At 38.0% G+C, this 23,496-nt stretch overlaps 1 protein-coding gene across 3 annotated transcripts in view; it reads right to left on the bottom strand.

Moving 5' to 3' along the window:
• Nucleotides 1-23,496, bottom strand: part of helz (helicase with zinc finger) — a 116,437-nt gene that overhangs the window by 49,295 nt on the left and 43,646 nt on the right. For all 3 annotated transcript variants that reach the window (XM_062032874.1, XM_062032876.1, XM_062032875.1), the window contains exons 5-17: nucleotides 21,250-21,306; nucleotides 19,917-19,968; nucleotides 19,620-19,695; nucleotides 16,932-17,130; nucleotides 15,344-15,451; nucleotides 15,040-15,181; nucleotides 12,246-12,401; nucleotides 11,897-12,167; nucleotides 9,546-9,672; nucleotides 9,219-9,431; nucleotides 7,128-7,267; nucleotides 4,719-4,898; nucleotides 2,428-2,529 (exon numbers count right to left, since the gene is read on the bottom strand). In XM_062032874.1, coding sequence (XP_061888858.1) covers nucleotides 2,428-2,529; nucleotides 4,719-4,898; nucleotides 7,128-7,267; nucleotides 9,219-9,431; nucleotides 9,546-9,672; nucleotides 11,897-12,167; nucleotides 12,246-12,401; nucleotides 15,040-15,181; nucleotides 15,344-15,451; nucleotides 16,932-17,130; nucleotides 19,620-19,695; nucleotides 19,917-19,968; nucleotides 21,250-21,306 — 1,823 coding nt within the window. The remainder of the gene's footprint in view (nucleotides 1-2,427; nucleotides 2,530-4,718; nucleotides 4,899-7,127; nucleotides 7,268-9,218; nucleotides 9,432-9,545; nucleotides 9,673-11,896; nucleotides 12,168-12,245; nucleotides 12,402-15,039; nucleotides 15,182-15,343; nucleotides 15,452-16,931; nucleotides 17,131-19,619; nucleotides 19,696-19,916; nucleotides 19,969-21,249; nucleotides 21,307-23,496) is intronic.

Consider the following 23,496-nt stretch of genomic DNA (forward strand, 5'->3'; position numbering starts at 1 on the left):
ATTAAAATGACATGATGGCGTTGCGTTTACACCTCACCTCAACACTGTTTTACCTAACATAATAAATAATCGTGATTTTAATATTGATCAAAAATAATCTTTATTATTTTGGCCATGACAGCCCTATATGTAGAACTAGAGCTCATACATGAACACTATTTTGCACTTATGTCCAAAAGTTGCTATCTTCCACAATTTTCACATTTATTTTTATTTGTTATTATTTTGTTTCTGCCATATTACTTTGTTTATAACACTTGTATTGCTTTCATATGCACATTGAATGTTCTACTTGAGGTACATAGATATATTTTGAATGTGTTTTTTTAAATGAAACTACGTTTTTGAACATTTTGAGCACATTTAAAAATACCGCGATAATAATAACGTGATAATTTTGGTAACCGTGATAAGAGATTTTCATACCGTGACATCCCTAGGTGGCAGTTTAAAGATACTTTATGAATATACACTACCGTTCAAAAGTTTGGGGTCACCCAAACAATTTTGTGGAATAGCCTTCATTTCTAAGAACAAGAATAGACTGTCGAGTTTCAGATGAAAGTTCTCTTTTTCTGGCCATTTTGAGTGTTTAATTGACCCCACAAATGTGATGCTCCAGAAACTCAATCTGCTCAAAGGAAGGTCAGTTATGTAGCTTCTGTAACGAGCTAAACTGTTTTCAGATGTGTGAACATGATTGCACAAGGGTTTTCTAATCATCAATTAGCCTTCTGAGCCAATGAGCAAACACATTGTACCATTAGAACACTGGAGTGATAGTTGCTGGAAATGGGCCTCTATACACCTATGTAGATATTGCACCAAAAACCAGACATTTGCAGCTAGAATAGTCATTTACCACATTAGCAATGTATAGAGTGTATTTCTTTAAAGTTAAGACTAGTTTAAAGTTGTCTTCATTGAAAAGTACAGTGCTTCGCCTTCAAAAATAAGGACATTTCAATGTGACTCCAAACTTTTGAACGGTAGTGTACATATATGAATGATTGTTCACTCAAGAGTATATCCAGTAAAAGCGGTGGTTCCTTATCCCAGTAACAATGTCACTCAATCTTCATAATAGTGTGCATCATTCTGAAATCCCTACTGATCCATTAATTACTTCTGTCAAAAAGCCAATTGTCAGAAAATGCTCTGATGTCACCTAATTATACAATATGCAACCAAAATTAGGTGTACCGGTATATATAACTTACGTGTTAGGCCTTCTTTAAAGTTCATATTTAGAGATGTCCGATAATGGCTTTTTTGCCGATATCTGATATTCCGATATTGTCCAACTCATAATTACCAATTACGATATTAACCGATACCGATATATACAGTCGTGGAATTAACACATTATTATGCCCAATTTTGTTGTGATGCCCCGCTGGATACATTAAACAATGTAACAAGGTTTTCCAAAATAAATCATTCAAGTTATGGAAAAAAATGTCAACATGGCACTGCCATATTTATTATTGAAGTCACAAAGTGCATTACTTTTTTTAACATGCCTCAAAACAGCAGCTTGGAATTTGGGACATGCTCTCCCTGAGGGAGCATGAGGAGGTTGAGGTGGGCGGGGTTGGGGGTTTGGGGGGTTAGGGGGTAGCGGGGCGTGAATAGAATAGAATAGAAAGTACTTTATTGATCCCTGGGGGAAATTCAGCACCACAGTTCGCTCACAATAGACAATAATAATAATAAATAATATAATATATATAATATACTATATATAATATATGAATAATATAAATATATTCTACATATATTCTACATTTAAGTGCACATTTAACACATAACATTTAAGTATATTGTAGCGTCCTGGAAGAGTTAGTGCTGCAAGGAGTTCTGGGTATTTGTTCTGTTGTGTTTATGTTGTGTTACGGTGCGGATGTTCTCCCGAAATGTGTTTGTCATTCTTGTTTGGTGTGGGTTCACAGTGTGGCGTATATTTGTAACAGTGTTAAAGTTGTTTATACGGACACCCTCAGTGTGACCTGTATGGCTGTTGACCAAGTACGAATTGCATTCACTTGTGTGTGTGAAAAGCCGTAGATATTATGTGATTGGGCCAGCACGCAAAGGCAGTGCCTTTAAGGTTTATTGACGCTCTGTACTTCTCCCTACGTCCGTGTACCACTCCATACAGCGGCGTTTTAAAAAGTCATAAATTTTACTTTTTGAAACCGATACCGATAATTTAGAAACCGTTAATTTTCAACATTACATTTTGAAGCATTAATCGGCCGATAATATCGGCAGTCCGATAATATCGGCAGTCCGATATTATCGGACATCTCTATTCATACTCAAATGTGCAGAATAAACACACAAAAATGCTATAGTGTTGGCAAAAATATACAAATCTTGTTTGCTGGCACTTTGGAGCAGAACGCCTGTAGCTTGCTACCATACCTGAGAGGTCTGGCATGTGGATTGCCTGCTTCAACATAAGGATGAAGGTAGTCCTTAATGTAAAGGTCAGCAGCACTGTTGGAGTGGGTGCAGATCAAAACCCTGGAGAGACAAAAATACATGCCATAAACAAATCACACTAATGCACTTGGTGAAATAAACAGAGACACAGTACACATGGAGTAGTAGTAGATGTAGACGTAAACACAGTAAACCTCTGCTTCTAAGTAGACAAACATTACAACTTTAGAAAAGGTACTGGGATGCAGCAACAGTAAAGCATTATGAAATTACATTATGTGCACCTGACAGAAATAAGGTCATATCATCCATCCATCCATCCATCCATTTTCTACCGCTTGTCCCTTTTGAGGTCGCGGGGGTGCTGGAGCCTATCCCAGCTGCATTTGGGCTGAAGGCGGGGTACACCCTGGACAAGTCGCAACCTCATCGCAGGGCCAACACAGGTAGACAGACAACATTCACACTCACATTCACACACTAGGGCCAATTTAGTGTTGCCAATCAACCTATCCCCAGGTGCATGTCTTTGGAGGTGAGAGGAAGCCGGAGTACCCGGAGAGAACCCACGCAGTCACGGGGAGAACATGCAAACTCCACACAGAAAGATACCGAGCCCAGGATTAAACTCAGGACTACTCATCAGCACCTTCATATTGTGAGGCACATGCACTAACCCCTGTTTCACCGTGCTGCCCCACCGGTCATACCATTTTATAGTCATTTAAACTCTGTCTCTAAATTGGAATGGTCACCTTTGCTTGTCCTGGCTTTTAAAGCATGTATAATTCATTGTAAATATTCAATATTACATGCATTCAGAGTGAAATGAAAAATGAATATTACATTCCTATACATTTTTCAAAGCACATGTTTCCCGTCCAGGTTACACAGAGACAACCTGCTGTCAGCTACAGTATTAGGAAACTAAATGTTCAGTAAGGTATTTCATTCAATATTCATGCAAGAACCGAGGACCATTGTGCAATGTGCTAGGGTTACATACAGTACATGGTTTCCATTAGATGTATCTGTCAAATTCCCTTTCAGTGTCTGCACTCAGTACTTAATTGTGACAAAAAGTGCTCAGAGGATAATTGTGCAATGTTTTATAACTGACAAACCTAGAATGTGCAATGAACAAAAATGACATACCGTAATTTCCGGACTATAAGCCGCTACTTTTTCCCCTCGTTCTGGTCCCTGCGGCTTATACAAGGGTGCGGCTTATTTACGGCCTGTTCTTCTCAGACACCGACAAAGAGGATTTCGGTGGTTTTAGTACGCAGGAGGAAGACGATGACACAATGATTAAAGACTGACTTTTCATATACCGGTAGGCTGGTTATTTTGATAACGTACAGGCGAGCACTTTGTATTACTTTGCACCGTTATATTATTTGTACTCTGCACGAATGCTGTTCGCCATGTCAAAGATGTGAAAGTTTGATTGAATGATTGAAAGATTTATTGTTAATAAATGGGACGCTTTGCGTTCCCAAACAGTCATCTCTGTCCCGACAATCCCCTCCGTGGTAGCAGGAACCCCTATATACTACGGTAATTACACATCAAAACCTTGCGGCTTATAGTCGGGTGCGGCTTATATATGGAGCAATCTGTATTTTCCCCTAAATTTAGCTGGTGCGGCTTATAGTCAGGTGCGGCTTATAGTCCGGAAATTACGGTAAATGCATTCTAATGACCAGCTTGTTTCGAGTGATCCAACAATGAGCAAATAGAAGCTCCAATCAATCCATCACAGACACTTTTCATCTCGGGGTTTACTTAAAAATGTCAAACCAAAGGGTTCCATTGCACTACAGCTCCAATCAGGGCAATCACATTTTCTGCTGTATCTCAAACCATACCCTCTGCCTGACCTCTCTAACCAGATGATCTTATTCATCTTATAAAGGATGAATGAATACATCAATGACTTATTTTTGTTTGATCAGCTGTTTTACTGCCATGTTACAGGCACCATTTGGAAACAATTAAAATGTCTGTAAATAAAAATTTACAAAATCTCCATATGTAAATATACAATTTTACAATGTATATATCCGCGGCTTATAATCCGGTCATATAATGCGGTCAATATATGAAAAAATGTTCCTCTAAAATTTAGTGCAGCATATAGTCTGGAAAATATGGTTAACGAAATGTTTAGTGGCTGTAATCATGAGTTGATAAAACTTCATCATAGGTCAAATGTAAGTACAAATCAATTATAAACATAACAAATTACAAAAATAAAATAAACAGACCTGCTGCTGTCCTGGCGGAGGATGTGCTTAACGGCCTGTGCCAGGGTGAATGTCTTGCCAGTGCCGTAGGGTCCAATGATGAGGACTGGGGGCAGGGGGATCGATACAGGAGTCGTGATAGCGAGGATGGCCTCTTTCTGCTTGGCATTTAGACGAGGATCCAGCTGTTCATCCCATTGCCTGAAGATTGAGGAAGGATGGGTCCAGTAATTAACAAATCAAGGTTTTAATGAAATACAGTTTTTAAGCATTATGGAAAATGAAGTGGCTTTGAAGAGCCGTGACACGGCCATTAGAGTTATCGAATTACTGTGGTAGGGTGGACAAATTCAAAAAGACTATTGTATGTACAGTAATGATATGCATACACAATAAATGTAAAAATCATCATCTGAGAAAAGGTAGGGTTTGCATTTAATGTGGAAAGACAGATTTGAGGGAATGTTTACATTAAAGGGGAACTGCACTTTTTTGGGAATTTTGCCTATTGTTCACAATAATTATGAGAGACATGACGATGGATGTTTTTGGTTTTTTTTTTGCACTTTAAGTATTAAATAAATGCGATCAAAAGTTTGCTTACAATGGAGCTGTGCAATTCCGCATATAAAGCCCTTGAAAAAACATCCAAACACCTCCATTGAGGTTATATATACATGATGTAAGTATATATGTAATGTAGTAACAGGCACATTCACAATAGCATTTAATATTTACGTATTTTGATCATTTTAAGCATACGCGGCACATTGATTTTATATACGCATCACAATGTTGGCTTTTTTACTCTTACTCACTGCAGACTTCATGAGAGCCAACAAACATAATAAAACATCACTTACTGTACAAGGTCTGCTGTCATTACGATGCCGACTGCTGGGATGTTCATATATTCCCATTTAAGTGAAGAATGACTCATAATCCTTGCGGAAAAAAAGGGGTTGGTGGAGGGGGCAAACATCGTTTTGTGTCGTCCTCGGCAATTTTGAATCCTAAATGGCTGTCAAAGTGTACCACCTTGTCGGAATACCTACTCAGACTTCTTCTGTCCAGGTGAGATGCAGGATTTATGATCTACAATAAACTTGCTGGGAGCAAGGATGCAGCAGACCACTCAATGATGTAAACGTAGGGACACACAGAAGTGATCAAGGCGCTGCTAAAAATAGTATGCCTGCGTTAGCACTTATAATATCACTTATACTTGGTTAATATTGAAGTCACAAAATGTAAATGGAGAATTGTTGGCGGTTTTTTAATGGTTATTTATTGGGTTTTATGGGCGAAATAGTGGCGCTCCCATTGGGTCCGCAGTAAGCAGACTTTTATTTACAAGTTAGAATGCATTTTAAAAAATCCATCTTTCGTCATGTCTTTCATAATGATTGTGAACCATAGGCAAAATTCCACAAAAAGTGCAGTTTCCCTTTAACATAAACAATTTATTTTTTTTAATGACATGATTTGAGCATCATTTCTGTTTTTTTGTCACTTAGTATAAATGTAAAGTTTAAAACTATGTATTACATGAAAACAGATAAATATTCCCCAAATACTGATGAGTGTTCTCAATTGTGCAGCTACTGAATGTACTCCTGGATTTGTTGTACTTAAAGAACTACTGCTTAGTATTTATCGACATACCACTGAAACACACAAAAGAAAATCTACCTAATTGACATATGGAGACAAGATGAAGCAGAAGCTCACATTCCATGGGATTATATCGAACTTCAACACAATGAATAATTAAAGACTACCACCTCACTCTTCATACCATTCAAACATCATTGCTGCATCTAAAACAGTTATTCTCAAACTGTGGTACTTCAACTACTAGTGGTACGCGGGCACCAACTAGTGGTACACCAAAGAATCACTTGATTAAAGTTTAGTTCCTATCATCAAACACATTGTTACTGTTCAAACTGTGTAAATATACTTATTGTAAAACTTTGCCTTGTTTTTAATTAATACTTAGGCCTTTGAGAACCACTGGTCTAAAAAATTAAAGGCAAAGGATAACTGGTCATCTTATAGACTGATGTTAGGGTGTTTGCCAGACTAACATTGGGTGGTCTTCTACAACAAATGTGCTTATTAAAACAAGGTGGGCCAGATCGCGAGATGAACCTCTAATTGTGAATTATATTTATATAGAGCTTTTTCTCTAGTGACTCAAAGCGCTTTACATAGTGAAACCCAGTATCTAAGTTACATTCAAACCAGTGTGGGTGGGCACTGGGGTGGGTAAAGTGTCTTGCCCGAGGACACAATGGCAGTGACTAGGATGGCGGAAGCGGGGATCGAACCTGCAACCCTCAAGTTGCTGGCACGGCCGCTCTACCAACCGAGCTATACCCCTAATGAATTAAAGTCAACTTGTTTTTGCCTATACACTGAATTTACCTGTTGGGGCTCCAGGGGATTGTTGGGACAAGGCTAACATCGGGGAAAAGGATGCCATTGTCTTTGCCATCTTTGATGCGATCCAAGGCATAATGCATCTCACACAGTGGCAGCCTATTCAGCTGGAACTGGAGCTCCACCTGTTGTGGGTGCAAATATCAGTCGATAAAGCATACACTGTATTTTTGCAACAGCAGTTTACCACCTCAATAAAAAAGGAAAATGGATGTCTGAGGCATCGAAGGATAGCATTCAGCAATGAGGCTGGGTTGGGTAAGGAACCCACAGAGGTGATTGTAAAATGAATAGGAGGCAGGAGGAGGAGGTGCAAAAAAAGATGATTAGGGTTAAAAACATTTTTATTGATTCACATCTTAATTGTGGTTCATATATATTCCAATTTTAAATCTACAGTATTCAACATTTTCAAAAGTACAATTTTTGTTTGTTTTTTAAAAATGGAAAAAGAACAAAAAAATATTTTTTTTAATAATCCGTTTTTTTAAACATGGTTTTAGGCCATCTCAAATTGACTCATACGTCATACCATCCATCCATTTTCTACCGCTTGACCCTTTCGGGGTCGCGGGATGTGCTGTAGCCTATCTCAGCTGCACATGGGCGGAAGGTGGGGTACACCTTGGACAAGTCGCCACCTCATCATAGGGCCAACACAACCTTTACATCATATGTCAACAGCCAAGAGGAGCTTTTGTTTAAACTGTTTTTAAAATAAAAAAATAAATTATATATACACACACACACACACACACACACACACACACACACACACACACACACACACACACACACACAAACACACACACACACACAAATAAATGTGTGTGTAATCAGATTAATCACACACTCTTGAGCTGTGTATAATCATGATTAATCAGTTTATTACTCGCTTGTATATTTAAAATTTACTGAAGGAAATACCGCAATATTTGGACACAAATGTTATTTGGTTGTCAGAATGTAATCCAAGCATGTTTTTAAACGTTTTACCGAACTACAAGTCATTAATTTACTTAAAACTTGATGACAGTAAGTACAGTAAGAATTAAGTGCATTTTTTCTAAAGTATTTTTAGTAATATAGCATAAAAGGTACAGATAGTAAACACAACATCTACAGTAATCTTCCTTTAACAAAAGACATCACCGTCATTCGCACTATACTACGCTACTGCGTTCACTCTGACGTTTCGGTAAGACTGCTGACAGAGCCTTGTTACCTTTATAACATTTCAAAATGGAAACATTTTGGCCATACTGACATTAATAAAAACTTTTAACATCACAAAAACTCAATGGAGATAAAAGTGTTTTGAGGGGGAAAAAAGGCAAAAATCCACTTTCATTCCTAATTACGTTACTTGCATGCACTTACCACTTTAAGGTTGGTCTTTAGGTTACACATATCTTCTAAATCAGACTAATTAGAGCACGAGTGAGCAAGAGCGTTTGAGCGCAAGAGAAATCGAGAAAGACAGCTAGGTAGAGCGACAGATATTCCTATTTGTTGAAAACAACGGCGCTTGTAGAGGCTTTAACTAATCCTTTTGAAACAACGGTCACTTTTATGTACACATTGCTTCGAAACCGGAAGAGAAGACGTTCGCGCAGGTGGGCGGTGCAACCCCTGAAGAGTCGAGGTGATCTTTGTAGTTTGGCAAAGAAGTATTGTATAAACGGTCGTATTTGCGAATTTCCTTGCTTAAGCGCTCCTCCATTTGCTCCAATGGAGGTTGTAGGAATTATATGACAAGCTGACCAATTACAGCTGTGCGATCCGCGTTGCTGCTGATGCGAAGATAGATTTTTTGGGGATGTGCGCATCAAAATCTGCAGGGGGGGGGAGCAAGACGGTAAGAGTATATTCCAGGCTTAAATGGGGCCAGCCCCTTCAGACTTCCCCATGTTAGTGCACCCGGAATGTAATTTACATTTATAACTGTAGTAAGAGCTTATGAGCAATAAAACACAATTGTTTCTTTACGCTGCTTTAACCTGCAAAATTGTCCAATGATTTTAATCAAATTACTTTCATGTGTCCCATTTATGTTGTCTCATATAAATCCCAAACCTGGATTTTCCTGTCTGGTTGTAGTCCAAGTTCATCACAGCAGTCTTTGCAGATCCTTAGGAAGATGTAATCCTTGGTCTTTTCTTCAATCACAGCCTCATAGACACGCTCTTTGACCCCTGGAGGTGGATGGCTGCTGTGGCCCTCCCAGCCCAAAGGCAGGAAGAGGACCGAATGCACCTTGGTCATCACAAGTCGCCCCGCCAGTGTTTCCTGATGGGAGACAGAAATACTGCTGTATTGGACAAGCTAGCAAACAGCATATTAGGAGGGTGTAACAGCACTACAAAGGGAAACTCATGTCTCGATTACAGATGATCTCAATACCTCAGACAGTGTTTTAGTGAGTTTAAAACGTGCAAAGAGTTGTCCATTCTGGGCATACTTGGCTCCCACAGAAATGCCGGTCAGCATAAAGCTGTTTACAAGCTGCAGGTTCACTTTGATGTTAAACCTGAGGGAGAAACAAATGTGTGATTAGGGTGAATCAGACATAACTCGAACACATCTCGGAAACTATAAAAAATTTAAATAATCAACTTTCGAAATAGCAGACTCATTTATTTCCAGGAATCAATCTTTACCCTTCACTAAACAAAACAATCCTGGGTCCTGGATAGTTTTTAATTTATTAATTCATGATTTGCTTTCTGGTTAAAAGTGTATGAAGCAATGTTTCTTCCAAATAACTAAAGATTAAATGTTTAAATTTCTTGCTATAAAACATTTAGACAATGCTGTTTTTTTAACAAATTCTCCTGGTGGCATGTAATCACTGATTAAAACGCTCAGAACCTGAAGAAAAACAGACGATTGCATTTTAGAAAGGACATTAAATTAAACATGTAATCAGAATCACAGTAGGTTGAGATACGTAGGGCACCGGTGGGTATTAATAAAACATGTCTGCTCATTTGCACGCTAAATAAACAGATTTCCTTCTATTGAGAAATCCCCTCAGACTGTTAAGTTATTGACTTGTCTGAGACAAACACCAAATTCACAACGAAGAACCAGCCTGACACCTTGTGGTATAAGTTGGCATCACATAAAATATTTGGTTTTAGTAGCTATCAGGCAGATTTCTATAGCTTTTTACTGAAAAACAAAAAACATTTATGTATCAGGATATATGGCATATATTATCAGAAACATAATCAACATTTTTTTTTTTTTAAAGATAATTGGGAATTAGTTACTTTTGTATGTTTTATCTTTCAGATCCATTATTTACTGTAGTATTTGTTAATATACAGTTGTACCTATTATTCAAAAGTAGCAAAATATCACCTGTTACATTTGGTATTTATCAGTCACAGTGGAAAGCATACAAAAATATGTTTATCGTATGATTAGTGGTAGTTAGGCCTGGGCCGATTTAACATTTTGCTTGACGATATATTTATCTACAAATTATCGCCAATAAAAAGGATATTATTGTCAACATTATTTGAAACTAAATTACACACTGATTAAATAATAATAATAATAATGATGCTAGTATACCCTTTCAAATAAAATAATCCTATATTTATGGTATATGTTAACATTGTAATTGAAATTTAAGCTTTTAAATATCCAAGTTAAGAAAATAAAAAATAAAATAAAATATACTCTCAGATGACTGCAGTTTGATAAAAATCACAACCAAAAGCAATGCAATAGGTTCCGTCTCTGTTAAGGAGGGTGTGGGGAGACCTTAAATATGCACAACCAAAACAATAAATATTATGGCTAAATAAAGTTATTGCGACCAAAATGATCAGGGTTATCGTTACTATCGCTGTACAGTTGAATGTGCTCCACAATTACTTATACCCACATTAAAATCTTATAACCAAGATTTTTTTTAATACGATAAAGACACTTTCTTCGCAGAGGAAACATACAATTTTGTTCTGGCTTCATAGAAGCCATATATGTTTTTTATTTGTGTGTTTAGATAAGTTTATATTCTTCCATTTTCCATTTTAATGTGTGAACATTTTAGAATGTTTTTTTTTTTTAATAAATACAAATTAGGTGATCATTTCCATTCACTTGCCGTTTGTGACATCACGTGAGTTCACTTCCTGCATAAGACACCGCCGTCTATTTCAACTTGACACTGTGGAATTTATATAGATAACTTTGTGCAAAGAAAGCACAGCCTTTGGATTCAACGTGAAAACTGTATCTTAGATATTTAGACAATAATGTGTTTATGCAAGTGTAGTTTAGGGTATGACGTTTTTCCAATGGGAAAAGACATTCATTTCTCTTGTTTTCATGTTATCGAAGCTAGCTAGCAAGCCAAAGCTAGTAGTAGGTCCATGATTTTATCATTTATGTGGTTATCAATCACGGTTTTTCAATAATTTTATTTTACTACGGTAATAGTAAAACGCTTATCATTAATATTGTTTATGTGCACATAATACAAGCGCAGCAGCTGCTGCAAAGAGTGACGATTCTGCCTCTTGTAGCCTGTAACAACGCATGCACATGGCGGTTATTGAGCCTGGCAAACTTATAGAGTCCATTGTCATTTATCACTCGGTTAATTGACTTATTGAATATCGAACCAGGTCTAGTAGTAGTAGTAACACCTGAGTCTTATTGATTGATTTGTTATCTACTTTCCTGAGTGATTAAACTATACCTGTACTACACAAAAATATAAACACTGTATCACTCACTTGCTAACTTCCTTGAATTGTGCAATCTCCTCTATGTAGAGGAGATCATGCATCCGGGACTGGTAGTTTTCTTTGGTCAGAGTCTTGTCCAACACCGACTGGGTGAAGAGCTGGTCCGCCGACAGAGGGATTTGATAGCGAGAAAGTAGGCTGCGCTCCAGATCAGACATTGTCTCGTTGGGCGTGAATTCAACTATCGTCTTACAGGAGGAGTCCCAGCGTTTTGTAGTCATCAAGAGCTGCTGTCTGGCTGCATTAAGATGTTCTAGGTCTGGAAATCCCAAAGAAATAAAGTAGTATCACAACATTGTAGTTGTTCTTAATAAACAAGCTTTGTATTTATATTAACCTTCAATAGACGCAGCATCCACCATGATCCGCTGCATAAGCACTGGTTCTGAGCCAAAGTCAAAAACTATTGTCTGTCTGAAGGTGCCAAAGATCTCTGTGGTGAAGTCCACAGCGACCTTGTAGACACAATGGTCCATGCCATTGTCTGATGCCACTGTCAGCACAGAAAAGATGATGACATGGGTAAAAATGTTAATTCACTTGTGCTCCTTTTTACAGAAAGTAACAAGAGTTGAACTGTCCGCAAAAGAGGCAAGACTACAATTTAACAGATGAACTCAATATGGCGACATTTGCCTTGTTTGGGTGCAGTTCTCAAAATTAGTTCAATCAGCCACCGACCAGTTTCGGACCATTTTTGTTAAAAAAGTATGAGATCGGCCATTGTCCATTAATGCAGATCACAAACACTGATCATCACTGGCTGACAAGCAGCTTGCAGGTAATTATGTGTCTCCATACACAGTGCAGAGCCGCTCCTCTAAACTAAAATGATTCAACTCCATTACAGCAAATAAATTGCAGTTCTTGGTAGGGCTGGGCAATATGGCTGAAAACTATATCTCGATATACGTTTTTATATTATTCAATGTCGATAATTAGATACTTTTAATGACTTATATAAGCCTTCCAATAAATTCAGTAAATTAATTTCCAACTTGCCAATGATGCTATTTATCAGTGGAGAGGGTGTCTGGTAGCCAGGTAGGATAAGCGGCTAAGGTAATAAAATAATTAAAGTAGATTTGAAGGTAGTTGCAAATTTGAGACAATAGCCAGAAGTGTATAAACTATTGAACACTACACAGAGTAGTTTGGAAAGCTACTCATTAAACAGATACATTAGGCCGCACCATCTGCATTAAAACCAACCAAACTAATGACAATTTTCTGTTATTGAGTTGATATATCAAGATATCAAAGTTTCTCTTCTCGCTCCATGCAGAAAACCTGCAGCAAGACGGTGAAAACAAGCTTTTTAGTTTGAGTTTGAGTTTATTTGGAACATGCAAGCATACAACATGATACATCACAATTTCCAGTTTCTCTTTTCAACATGTTCGAAAAGGAGTAGGAAGAAGCAGAGCTTATTTAATCCTACCCCTTATCTTTTACATAACAGCTGCTAAAACTTTTGTTTACTTCTTGTTCTCAATTTATTCACAATATACACCATGAGTAATCACAATAAAAATAATTAAATAAATAATTGGTGAAGTAAGTTATATTTCATATGATGAGATAAGTAAGATATGAATGGATGAAATACATTCAGAATGTTTATCATGGTTCTTCTTCTTTGTACTTTGTAAACACTTTAAGTTTGAAGAGTTTCTTGAAGTGGATCATATTAGTACATTGTTTGATTTCTTTGCTTAACCCATTCCATAATTTAATTCCACATACAGATATACTGTAGGTCTTAAGTGTTGTACGTGCATATAAATATTTTAAATTATATTTTTCTCTAAGATTATATTTCTCCTCTTTTTTTGAGAAGAATTGTTGTATATTCTTGGGTAGCAGGTTAAAGTTTGCTTTGTGTATAATTTTAGCTGTTTGATAGTTGATACGGTTGTGTGATTGGCTGTTAGCGTGTCCCTCCCATTGCTTAGTGACACTTCCTGTTTCCTGGGCTCCCAAAGCACAAGTGACTTTATGAAACGAATCTTGCTGGTTTCTTCTGACTAAAAAATATAAATACGGTTGTGTGATTGGCTGTTAGCGTGTCCCTCCCATTGCTTAGTGACACTTCCTGTTTCCTGGGCTCCCAAAGCACAAGTGACTTTATGAAACGAATCTTGCTGGTTTCTTCTGACTAAAAAATATAAATATATATCTAATATTTTATCGAACGCACTTTATATTGATATCGATTATGTGTCAATCACAATATATATTGATATCGTTTTATCGGCCCAGCCCTGGTTCTTGGTATGTTAAGTATCATTATCAAGTATCTTATCACTGAAAGCCAAGGCTAAACATGTTACACACAGAGAGAAAGCCAGGAGCAGGCTTGCTAATAGCTAAGTTAACCCAGCTTGAAACAACAGCAAGAAATAAGTGCTTAGTAATGTTTAAGAAATGTAAATAGAACCATGTTGCAGCAGAAAATTACCATGTATTAACAAGTAGATTAATAAAAGTCTAGAGAGAAGATAATATAACAGCTGTTTGTGTGTCAGCATTGTCGTAGTCAGGACACCACATGTAAGAGGATCAAATCCATCCATAAATTGGTGGTGTCGATATTAAGGGTTGTATCTGATCGATACTAGAGTGATCAGATCGATATTTTCATTTTCTCACCATCTTTTTTTGTTAATGTATACAAACTTGGGCGATAATTCCCTGGACACAGAAGAACTTTGAGGGAAAGAACCAAGGGTTAACTGAGTAGCAGAAAGTAATTTTTTTCTTTTGATTAGTTTTTGTGTACAATTGACATTTTTTTGATCAAACAATTGTATGTAATTAAAGTTAAAGTCCCAACGATAGTCACACACACACACTGGGTTTGGTGAAATTTGTCCTCTGCATTTGACCCATCCCCATGTTCACCCTCTGGGAGGTGAGGGGAGCAGTGAGCAGTGAGCAGAAGCGTGCGTCGCGCTCAGCAATCATTAGGTGATTTAACCCCCAATTCAAACCCTTGATGCTGAGTGCCAAGCAAGGTGGCCCCATTTTTATAGTCTTTGGTATGACTCCTTTATAATTAATTATAATTAAATTATAATTAAATAGAATAAGAAACCAGTACCAGCATACACTACATCAATATGATATACCTGCTGTGTCCTTCTGTGGAGTCCACTCTTGACTGCATGCAGGCACGATTTGGAGTTGCTCGGCAGCAGAGACCCCAGTGATGGAGAAGTGTGGTCTGTGGGCATCATAGAGCAGGGCTATGCGATATAGCTTTCTAGGAGGCTGGTCAAAGACAAAGATTACATAAAAGAACACATGATTCCTAATGCCAAAATTTAGATACAGTATATCCAATATACTTGCAATGTGTAACAATAACAGTAGTGTTGTGTGTCATAAAACAGGTAAACACTGCAAATCTGTACATGACATCTGTATTCCTACCTTGCACAGCAATGAAAAGGTCCAAGAGTGGGAGGATTTTTTGGTGGTGACAGTAACAGAGAGGCTTGAGCTGGTTTCAACATTCACTCCTTCTAAACAGTCACTTAGCTGGAAGAGAGGAATAAATATGTGCATAATTTTGCAGTGCACACTGTATTCGGTCAGACATTTATGCACACTTGGAAAAGTAAGACATTGTGTAACGTATGTGAATTAAGAGCAATACTAATTATGGATGGGTACCAATCACATTTGAATCCATACGGTACCAATTCCTGGTACCAGGGTATCTGTACCGGTATTCAACGGTACAAATTTTCAGTACTTTTGTGTGAGTTAATAAATATTCTTTTTGACAAAAAAAAAGTTTTATTGTCGCAACATTTAAAGGATAGGATAGACTTATCTATCCCAAGAAGTAAGCCGAAATGGGGGAAAAAAAGTAATAAATACTACATATTGCTCACTAATATGTACAGATAAGAGATACAATACACCAAAAAGCATCCGTATTGCACACCGCAAAAATAAAAAAACATCACAGTAATGAGACAAGTGCGTTGTAAAGTCTTATGGCTGTGGGTGGAAAGGACCTGTGGTAGCTCGCCTTCTTGCACTGTGGATGTAACAGTCTAATGCTGAAGGATCTATTCAGGGCCTCCACAGTGTTGTGCATGGTGTGAGATAGATTGGACACTACAGATAAAAATGAGCTGATTATGATAAGTGCTGTCCAGCTTTTATATCTTTCTCAGTCTCATGAAGTATGACTTTAAGTTGCTATTACAGTTATAAGTCCAAGACGTTAGAGGGGTAAATAGTTTATGGTGTTTTTTTTGCACTCCAAAAACTGTTAATACAGTAAGTATTATCCTTATTACGCATCAGCTGTGATTGTAAAATGCATCTTAGTTGTTTACATTAACAAATTTGGAGGTGTTGAAATCGCCATGTAAAATCACTAATGCTAGTAATTAGTAGCATGTCAATAGCAAAGCCAATTTATATTAGCACCAAGATAGGGCATTTTTGGAAAAGTGGAGCCATCTACGTTGGAGTGTTCTTTTGAGTAAATTTTTTTTATTGAAAATTGTAGTACTACCTAGAGATATTTTGGCTGAGTCTGCTCTCAGTGCTGCTGGAGTGATCGCAAAAGTGCCGACGTGCAAAGAGTTGGCAACCGGGCGTGACATCACGTGCAACTCATGTAGCACAGTGCCATGTTGGATTTTACGTAAAACTATTTTCGCATAGAACTGGCGAGATTCGGTCGGTGCTAAAAAAAGAAAAAGAAAAAAAAAAAGTACCAAATTCATACCCACCCCTAATAGTAATATAGTACCTTACCTTATTTAACACCTGTAATAATGTAAATGGGTGTTTGATACTCATTTGTCGTCATTGGTGTCATCTAATGGCAGATTCACACAGAATAGAGGAAGTGCTTTTTAAGAGCACAACAATTAAACTGAGAGGGACAAGTGTGTAGACCGACTTTGACTAAACACACCTGCAGCACACACAGTATACAGAGTGGGTGTTTCTACTTCTTAAACTTCTATTGATCTTGTAGCACAATCCCCCTTACCACTTTCTCTGGGGAGAGAGAATTCATCCACTTCTCTATCAATGTCTCCATGTAGTTTTCGGTAAAGTGTTTGCTCTCCTGCTGCTGCTTGAGACGGATGAGGCGTGAAGCGTAGCGTTTCTGCCATTCCAGCAGCTCTTCCTGCGAGTGGGCCGACGTGCACTGGGCCCCATACCTACACAAGCCCTGCTCCAAGTACCTACAGGAGACAAAAACTGTATGCTCAACTGCTTCTATATCTATCAACAAGGTATTTTTTCATTAAGAACATCACATTATTTTGCTTATTCTGCCATTTAGACAATCAAGTGCTATATGAAGTATGTATAACATACTTGCCTATCCTTTTTTTTTTAAAACTTGCATCTATTTTGAGTGCTTTTTTGTGCATACTATAACAATGTAAATGAAGCAAATGTTTGAGCAAGCAAGACATACCAATACATCTCAAAAGGAAGCTGATCAGCTTTAATAGACACATTGTGATATTCATACACAGTACAGCTCAAATAAATTAACTGAGTTTTAGCTAGGGATGTCAATTTATCTCAATTGTGATTAATTACAGTAATATTTAGCGTGTTATGTTTTCCAATCACATTACGGTCTCTGTACGTGAGTTAGCGTGTTATGTTTTCTAATCACGTTACTGTCTCTGTAAGTGAGTTTCCTCACCCGCTTCACTTGTTGGGGGTGGAAACCAAAGGTCAGCCACACCCTGAAGTGGACAATGTGATAGGCTGTCATTGTGTTTGGGCTTGTTTAGCCAAAGCTAATAGGCTCCCATTGTAGTTGGGTAGGTAAAAGGGAGGAGCAGTGAAGAGTGGAGCCTCCCTTGATCGTCTCAACCACGCAACTGCTAGCAAAGGGTAGAGTGATATGGCTTCTTTTGTTGATCACGGCACGACTGCAGCCACAGACAAGGTTAGCAGCGAAGATGTTAGCAATTTAGGTCTTTGCCAAACTTAAGTGGAGAACACTTATGAGCAAGCACTCAGGCACCTATGAAAAGCTGTCAGCCGTGGCGCACATCTATGGCCTCCCAGAGGAAGAAATTAGAGGTATGAGGTCAGCAACATAGCTGCTAGGTTTTATGTAGCCTACTTGATGTTACTTAATAATCACTTTAATATGTGATGATGGACAATGATATTTTTGATGTTTGATCTTACAGCACTGATTGATGGGTCTGATTTATTTATTTGACATGATCTAAAGCAGAGGTAAAGCACCATTGTTAACATTTAATACTTGCTTTTGTATTGCTCAAAAGTTGTTTAATGGTTTCTTGATGTGTTTCAACAGTAGGTTATACCAGGGGTGCCCAACCTTTTTTAATGTTGGCATTATTTTCACAGACCGGCCTCCCACGTTTGGCAGATAAATACAGCAAAAATAAGTGCATGGAAAATACAGCTCACCATAACGCTGAATTAGTGGGAGACCTGGGCTTGTTAATTTGCGATGAGATGGTTGATGGTATCTATTTTATGTACCATCAACCTGCCAGGTACTGCAGATGGAAATCAGCCTTTGGCTACAATCCGGCACATTTACAAGTTTATTAAGGTGCACTGTCCCATGTAACAAAGATATAACAAATATAAAAATGGTAACTTCTATCAGAAGTTTTATTGTACATCTATAAACAAGCTTATTGGTGTGTCTTGTGGGACAGGCGATAGTTCAGTCGGAGAAAATGTGGTTGTTTATAAATTATTGAAGGTTTCTGTAGCAAAGGGGTCACGGACAAATTGGTTGGGGACCATGGTGTCATATGGGTTGAATGTTTAATTTGAGTAAATGGCCAAAACTGTATAAAAAGCATCAAATGACTTAAATCAATCTTTTGATCTGCCACAATAATGTAATGAATTTAAATTAAAATAACTATAGTTGAGGGCTTTTCTCAGCAATTTTTGGAGTTAGGCTAAAAAGATATTAATACAATAAACTACTGATCATAATTATTCTCTTACTTTTTTTTTTTTATGGCTTGACAGTGGAGATGTCCGATAATATCCGCCTGCCGATATTATCGGCCGATAAATGCTTTAAAATGTAATATCGGAAATTATCGGTACCGTTTTTTTTTAATTAAATCAACATAAAAAACACAAGATATACTTACAATTAGTGCACCAACCCAAAAAACCTCCCTCCCCCATTTACACTCATTCACACAAAAGGGTTGTTTCTTTCTGTTATTAATTATCTGGTTCCTACATTATATATCAATATATATATCAATACAGTCTGCAAGGGATACAGTCCATAGGCACACGTGTGTGCTGCTGGTCCACTAATAGTACTAACCTTTAACAGTTAATTTTACTCATTTTCATTAATTACTAGTTTCTATGTAACTGTTTTTATATTGTTTTACTTTATTTTTTATTCAAGAAAACGTTTTTAATTCATTTATCTTATTTTATCTTATTAATTTAAAAAAAAAAGCACCTTATCTTCACCATACCTGGTTGTCCAAATTAGGCATAATAATTTGTTAATTCCACGACTGTATATCGGTTGATATCGGTATCTGTTGCTATCGGTATCGGTAATTAAAGAGTTGGACAATATCGGAATATCGGCAAAAAGCCATTATCGGACATCCCTACTTCACAGCACTGGTTCTATGACAACCCAACATACACCCACAACTTTGAAACCCACGGTCTGTTGTACCTTTTACAGAGGGTGTACTCCTCACTGCTGGTGACTCCTCGTGGAGGAGGTCGGAACTGCCAGCCATCTTGCACCTCTGTCAGGACATGAAGTTAAGTGATCAGTGCAACTCAAGAGCCATACATTGCTAGCATTCCGCAAAGACTGGCTTGTGACCTACACAGACCATTATCAAAAATAACCGCTGCATATAGAGTGCATGTACTGAATATATGTGCAATTTGGACACCACTTGCTGTTTTGTTAACATAAAAGATACATAGAAATGAACTTTTCAGTTACACTGTATTTGCTCACCCTCCTCGTGGTCATCCGTATATTCTGGTGCCATCTCTCTCTTCTTTATTGCCTTACAGAAAAAAGATGAAGTGTTACTTTTGGGTCATGGCTAGTATTGTTTGCAAACAAGCAGCTGAGTACTAAATAGCTAAACTGATGAGGAATTACAGTGCAACTTTGATTTACAAAGCCCTCTATTTGCGAACTTTTCGATTTACAACTTTTAGACCGAGCTAAATATGCCTCCTTTGTGTGTGAATCACTCTGTGTACAGACGCTTCATTATTTAACCCCCCCACATATGCGGTCCTCTCCAAGGTTTCTCATAGTCATTCACATCGACGTCCCACTGGGGTGAGTTTTCCTTGCCCTTATGTGGGCTCTGTACCAAGGATGTCGTTGTGGCTTGTGCAGCCCTTTGAGACACTTGTGATGTAGGGCTATATAAATAAACAATTGACTGATTGATATTTCATTTTGTGTTCCACCTAAAAGCAAAAGGCAGGGTGCAGCATTTTGGTGAGGAGGCAAAGCCCTCCACGTCACTTGCTGCACATTGCAGCACAATACCAGTCACTCGCTACTCTGCACTTCAATATGTGTGTGCCTTTTTTCTGTGTTTTTTCGCCTTTTGCCAAATTTTGTCCATTTTGCCAACTCAATGAGGCCCAAAATAAAAATGACTATTTTCTTGGCGCACAATAACGGTGTTTAAAGTATGCAAGAATCGACTACAGCAAGTTGTAATTGTGATGAGACCGAATTTATCTGGAAATCGATGCCAGAGCAGACTTATTTCACAGGAAGGAAAATACACTTCCTTTCCCTCAGCGGCACAAGAGCACTCGCGGCTGTCGCCCCCTTCCTATTCCAAGCTTGTCTACGGCCATCTCCTCAGCTTGTTGCCGATGTGTACTTTTCAAAATATTTATTATTGAAGCGATACAGTTGTTAAAGTTAAGGATTTGTGTGATTTCTGATAGTTTGTGAGAGTACCATCATGGCTTCTGTGTTTGTGCGCGTGTTGGCAGAGCAGTGCAAACAGCACAGTTCAGTTTGTTAAAGAGAAAGTTGATCCATAACCCCTTGTTATGTTTGTTTGATGTACTGCATAGCACTTTATATTGTGTTCAAAGTGTACAACCCCCCACTTAGATATGGACTTTTGTCGAGGGCTGGAACACATTCATATTTACCTTCTGGAGAAATTTGCTTTACTATACAAACCCTGTTCAGGAACCAATTAAGTTTGTAAATCGAGGTTGCACTGTACTACTTACAGGGGCTGAAAAGACATGAATTAGGTAGTACAATTATATGACAACAAGGTGTATGAACCAGTGGTACTGACCTCTATTTCCAAAAAGAGTATTTTTAATCTGGATATGTCTTTTGCAACAATGCCGTTCTGTAAAAGAAAATGGAGGGCAAGTTGTAATGTGCAGCATTTTTGTGAGGAGGGGTAAAAAGGCAAATGTTTTATATTTTGAAACTCATGTACACAGAAGCAACATCATGTATTCAGGCCCAAAGACTTTCTACAGATGCAAGTCATTATTACGCGGAGCGCCATGACAGAAAAAGCAACATATCACAGTGCCATCTGCTGGCACAATGTACGGAACAGCAAAAGCAGTAGACATTAATGTATTTATGATACTCAGAATAAACATGTTATCTATAAACAACTGGATGCATTAATTTAACTGTGCACTGTTAACATTGTTGTAATTACAATATTCAGAATAATATTCATTCAAACATTTAACTGTGAACTGTGAACATGAAAGCTTGCTGTAATGTGATACTCAAACGTTTCTGTACGGAGCATCAACTAACATGAGTTTTTATCTTATTTTTAAAATCTGTGCTGTCCAGCCACTCAGGCAAATTATATAGTTGATGTAGATGCCCATATCGGCTGCACAGATTTACTTTACAAAAGAGAAATGTGGGATATTTCTCTTGTTGCCTTATTTGTGTTTGACTTTATTCGGATATATTCAGTGTTTGACACAGCAGGAGGAGATAGAAAGAAGAAGAAAAAAAGGCAGACATAGGAGGGGGGGACATAGGTGGGGACAAGAGAGAGAGAGAGAGAGAGAGAGAGAGAGAGAGAGAGAGAGAGAGAGAGAGAGAGAAAGCAAAAAACAAAAACAACAAAAGAACTACATCAGCAAATACGATATATACAAATAAAATACCAGAAATTATAAAGAGAAGCAAACTAGTGAAGTAGATAGTAATAACAGAGTATAGACAATTGAACAATATTGCACTACAATTGAAACAATACCACCAAAAGAAATAACAATACTGATCATGAATAACATTTACCTCTATTAATAATAATAATGGATTAGATTTTATATCGCGCTTTTCTATTATAAGATACTCAAAGGGCTCACAGAGAAGTGGGAACCCATCATTCATTCACACCTGGTGGTGGTAAGCTACATTTGTAGCCACAGCTGCCCTGGGGTAGACTGACGGAAGCGAGGCTGCCAGTTTGTGCCTACGGCCCCTCCAACCACCACCTATCATTCATTCATCATTCATTCACCAGTGTGAGCGGCACCGGGGGCAAGGGTAAAGTGTCCTGCCCAAGGACACAACGGCAGCGATTTGGATGTCAAGAGGCGGGGAGCGAACCTGCAACCCTCAGGTTTCTGGCACAGCCACTCTACCCACTATTCCATGCCGCCCCTTTTATCATCAAGATTATCGCTTCAAATGCAACAACACATAAATGTAATGAATAATTGGATTACAAAAAAAAGGAGAGGAAGTGGGGGAAGAAAGAGGAGTGGGCTATATTAACCTTTTACATTGTTATGGTAAAGCTTTAATAGTGTTCTGTGTTTATTTAATAGTGTTCTGTGTTTAATGTAATGTGTGGGTGCGTATTTCTATGAGTGTGATTGTGTACACTTGTATGTATGAATGTGTCTGCTGAAGCATGATTGTATGCATGAGTTTATGTGTGTGAGTGTATGTATATATGGATGTGTATGTGTGTACAATGAATGTGCGTGTGAATGTATTTACAGTGTGTATGTGCATGCGAATATGCATACATATGTATGTGCGCATGTGGATTATGTATCTATGTATGTGTGTTTGTATGTATGTATGTATGTACAGTATATTTGTCTCCCGGTATGCAGGAGCCAAAGCACAGGCCCAGCCATCAAGAAAGCCCCACCCAAAACAGCTGGTGTGGCGCCCAGGAAACAAGGGACCACCGGCCTCACACAGACAGGCCAGCCAGCGACAGGATGCCCAGACAAGGGCCAGCAAAAGGCCTCAGACAGACGCGCCCGGTTGAGGACAAGGCACGGGAGAAGCAGTAGACAATCATCCCCCAAGCCAGAATGAGACCACACAAAAAGGCAGAGAGTGCCAATATTATGATTTAACTGTTAATACTAAAGTCAAGGTGTGGCTCTAACAGGTTATTAAGAGCGCGTCTCAACTATTAAAAGGGGAACTGCACTTTTTGGGAATTTTGTGTAACTCTATTTGAACTAAAAAATAAACACAAAAGTCAGCTAACGTGGGAACCAATGGGAGTCGCTATTATTTCAGCCTATAAAGC

This window comes from Entelurus aequoreus, linkage group LG22, assembly GCF_033978785.1.
Source record: "Entelurus aequoreus isolate RoL-2023_Sb linkage group LG22, RoL_Eaeq_v1.1, whole genome shotgun sequence".
In the NCBI taxonomy this organism is placed as follows: domain Eukaryota; kingdom Metazoa; phylum Chordata; class Actinopteri; order Syngnathiformes; family Syngnathidae; genus Entelurus; species Entelurus aequoreus.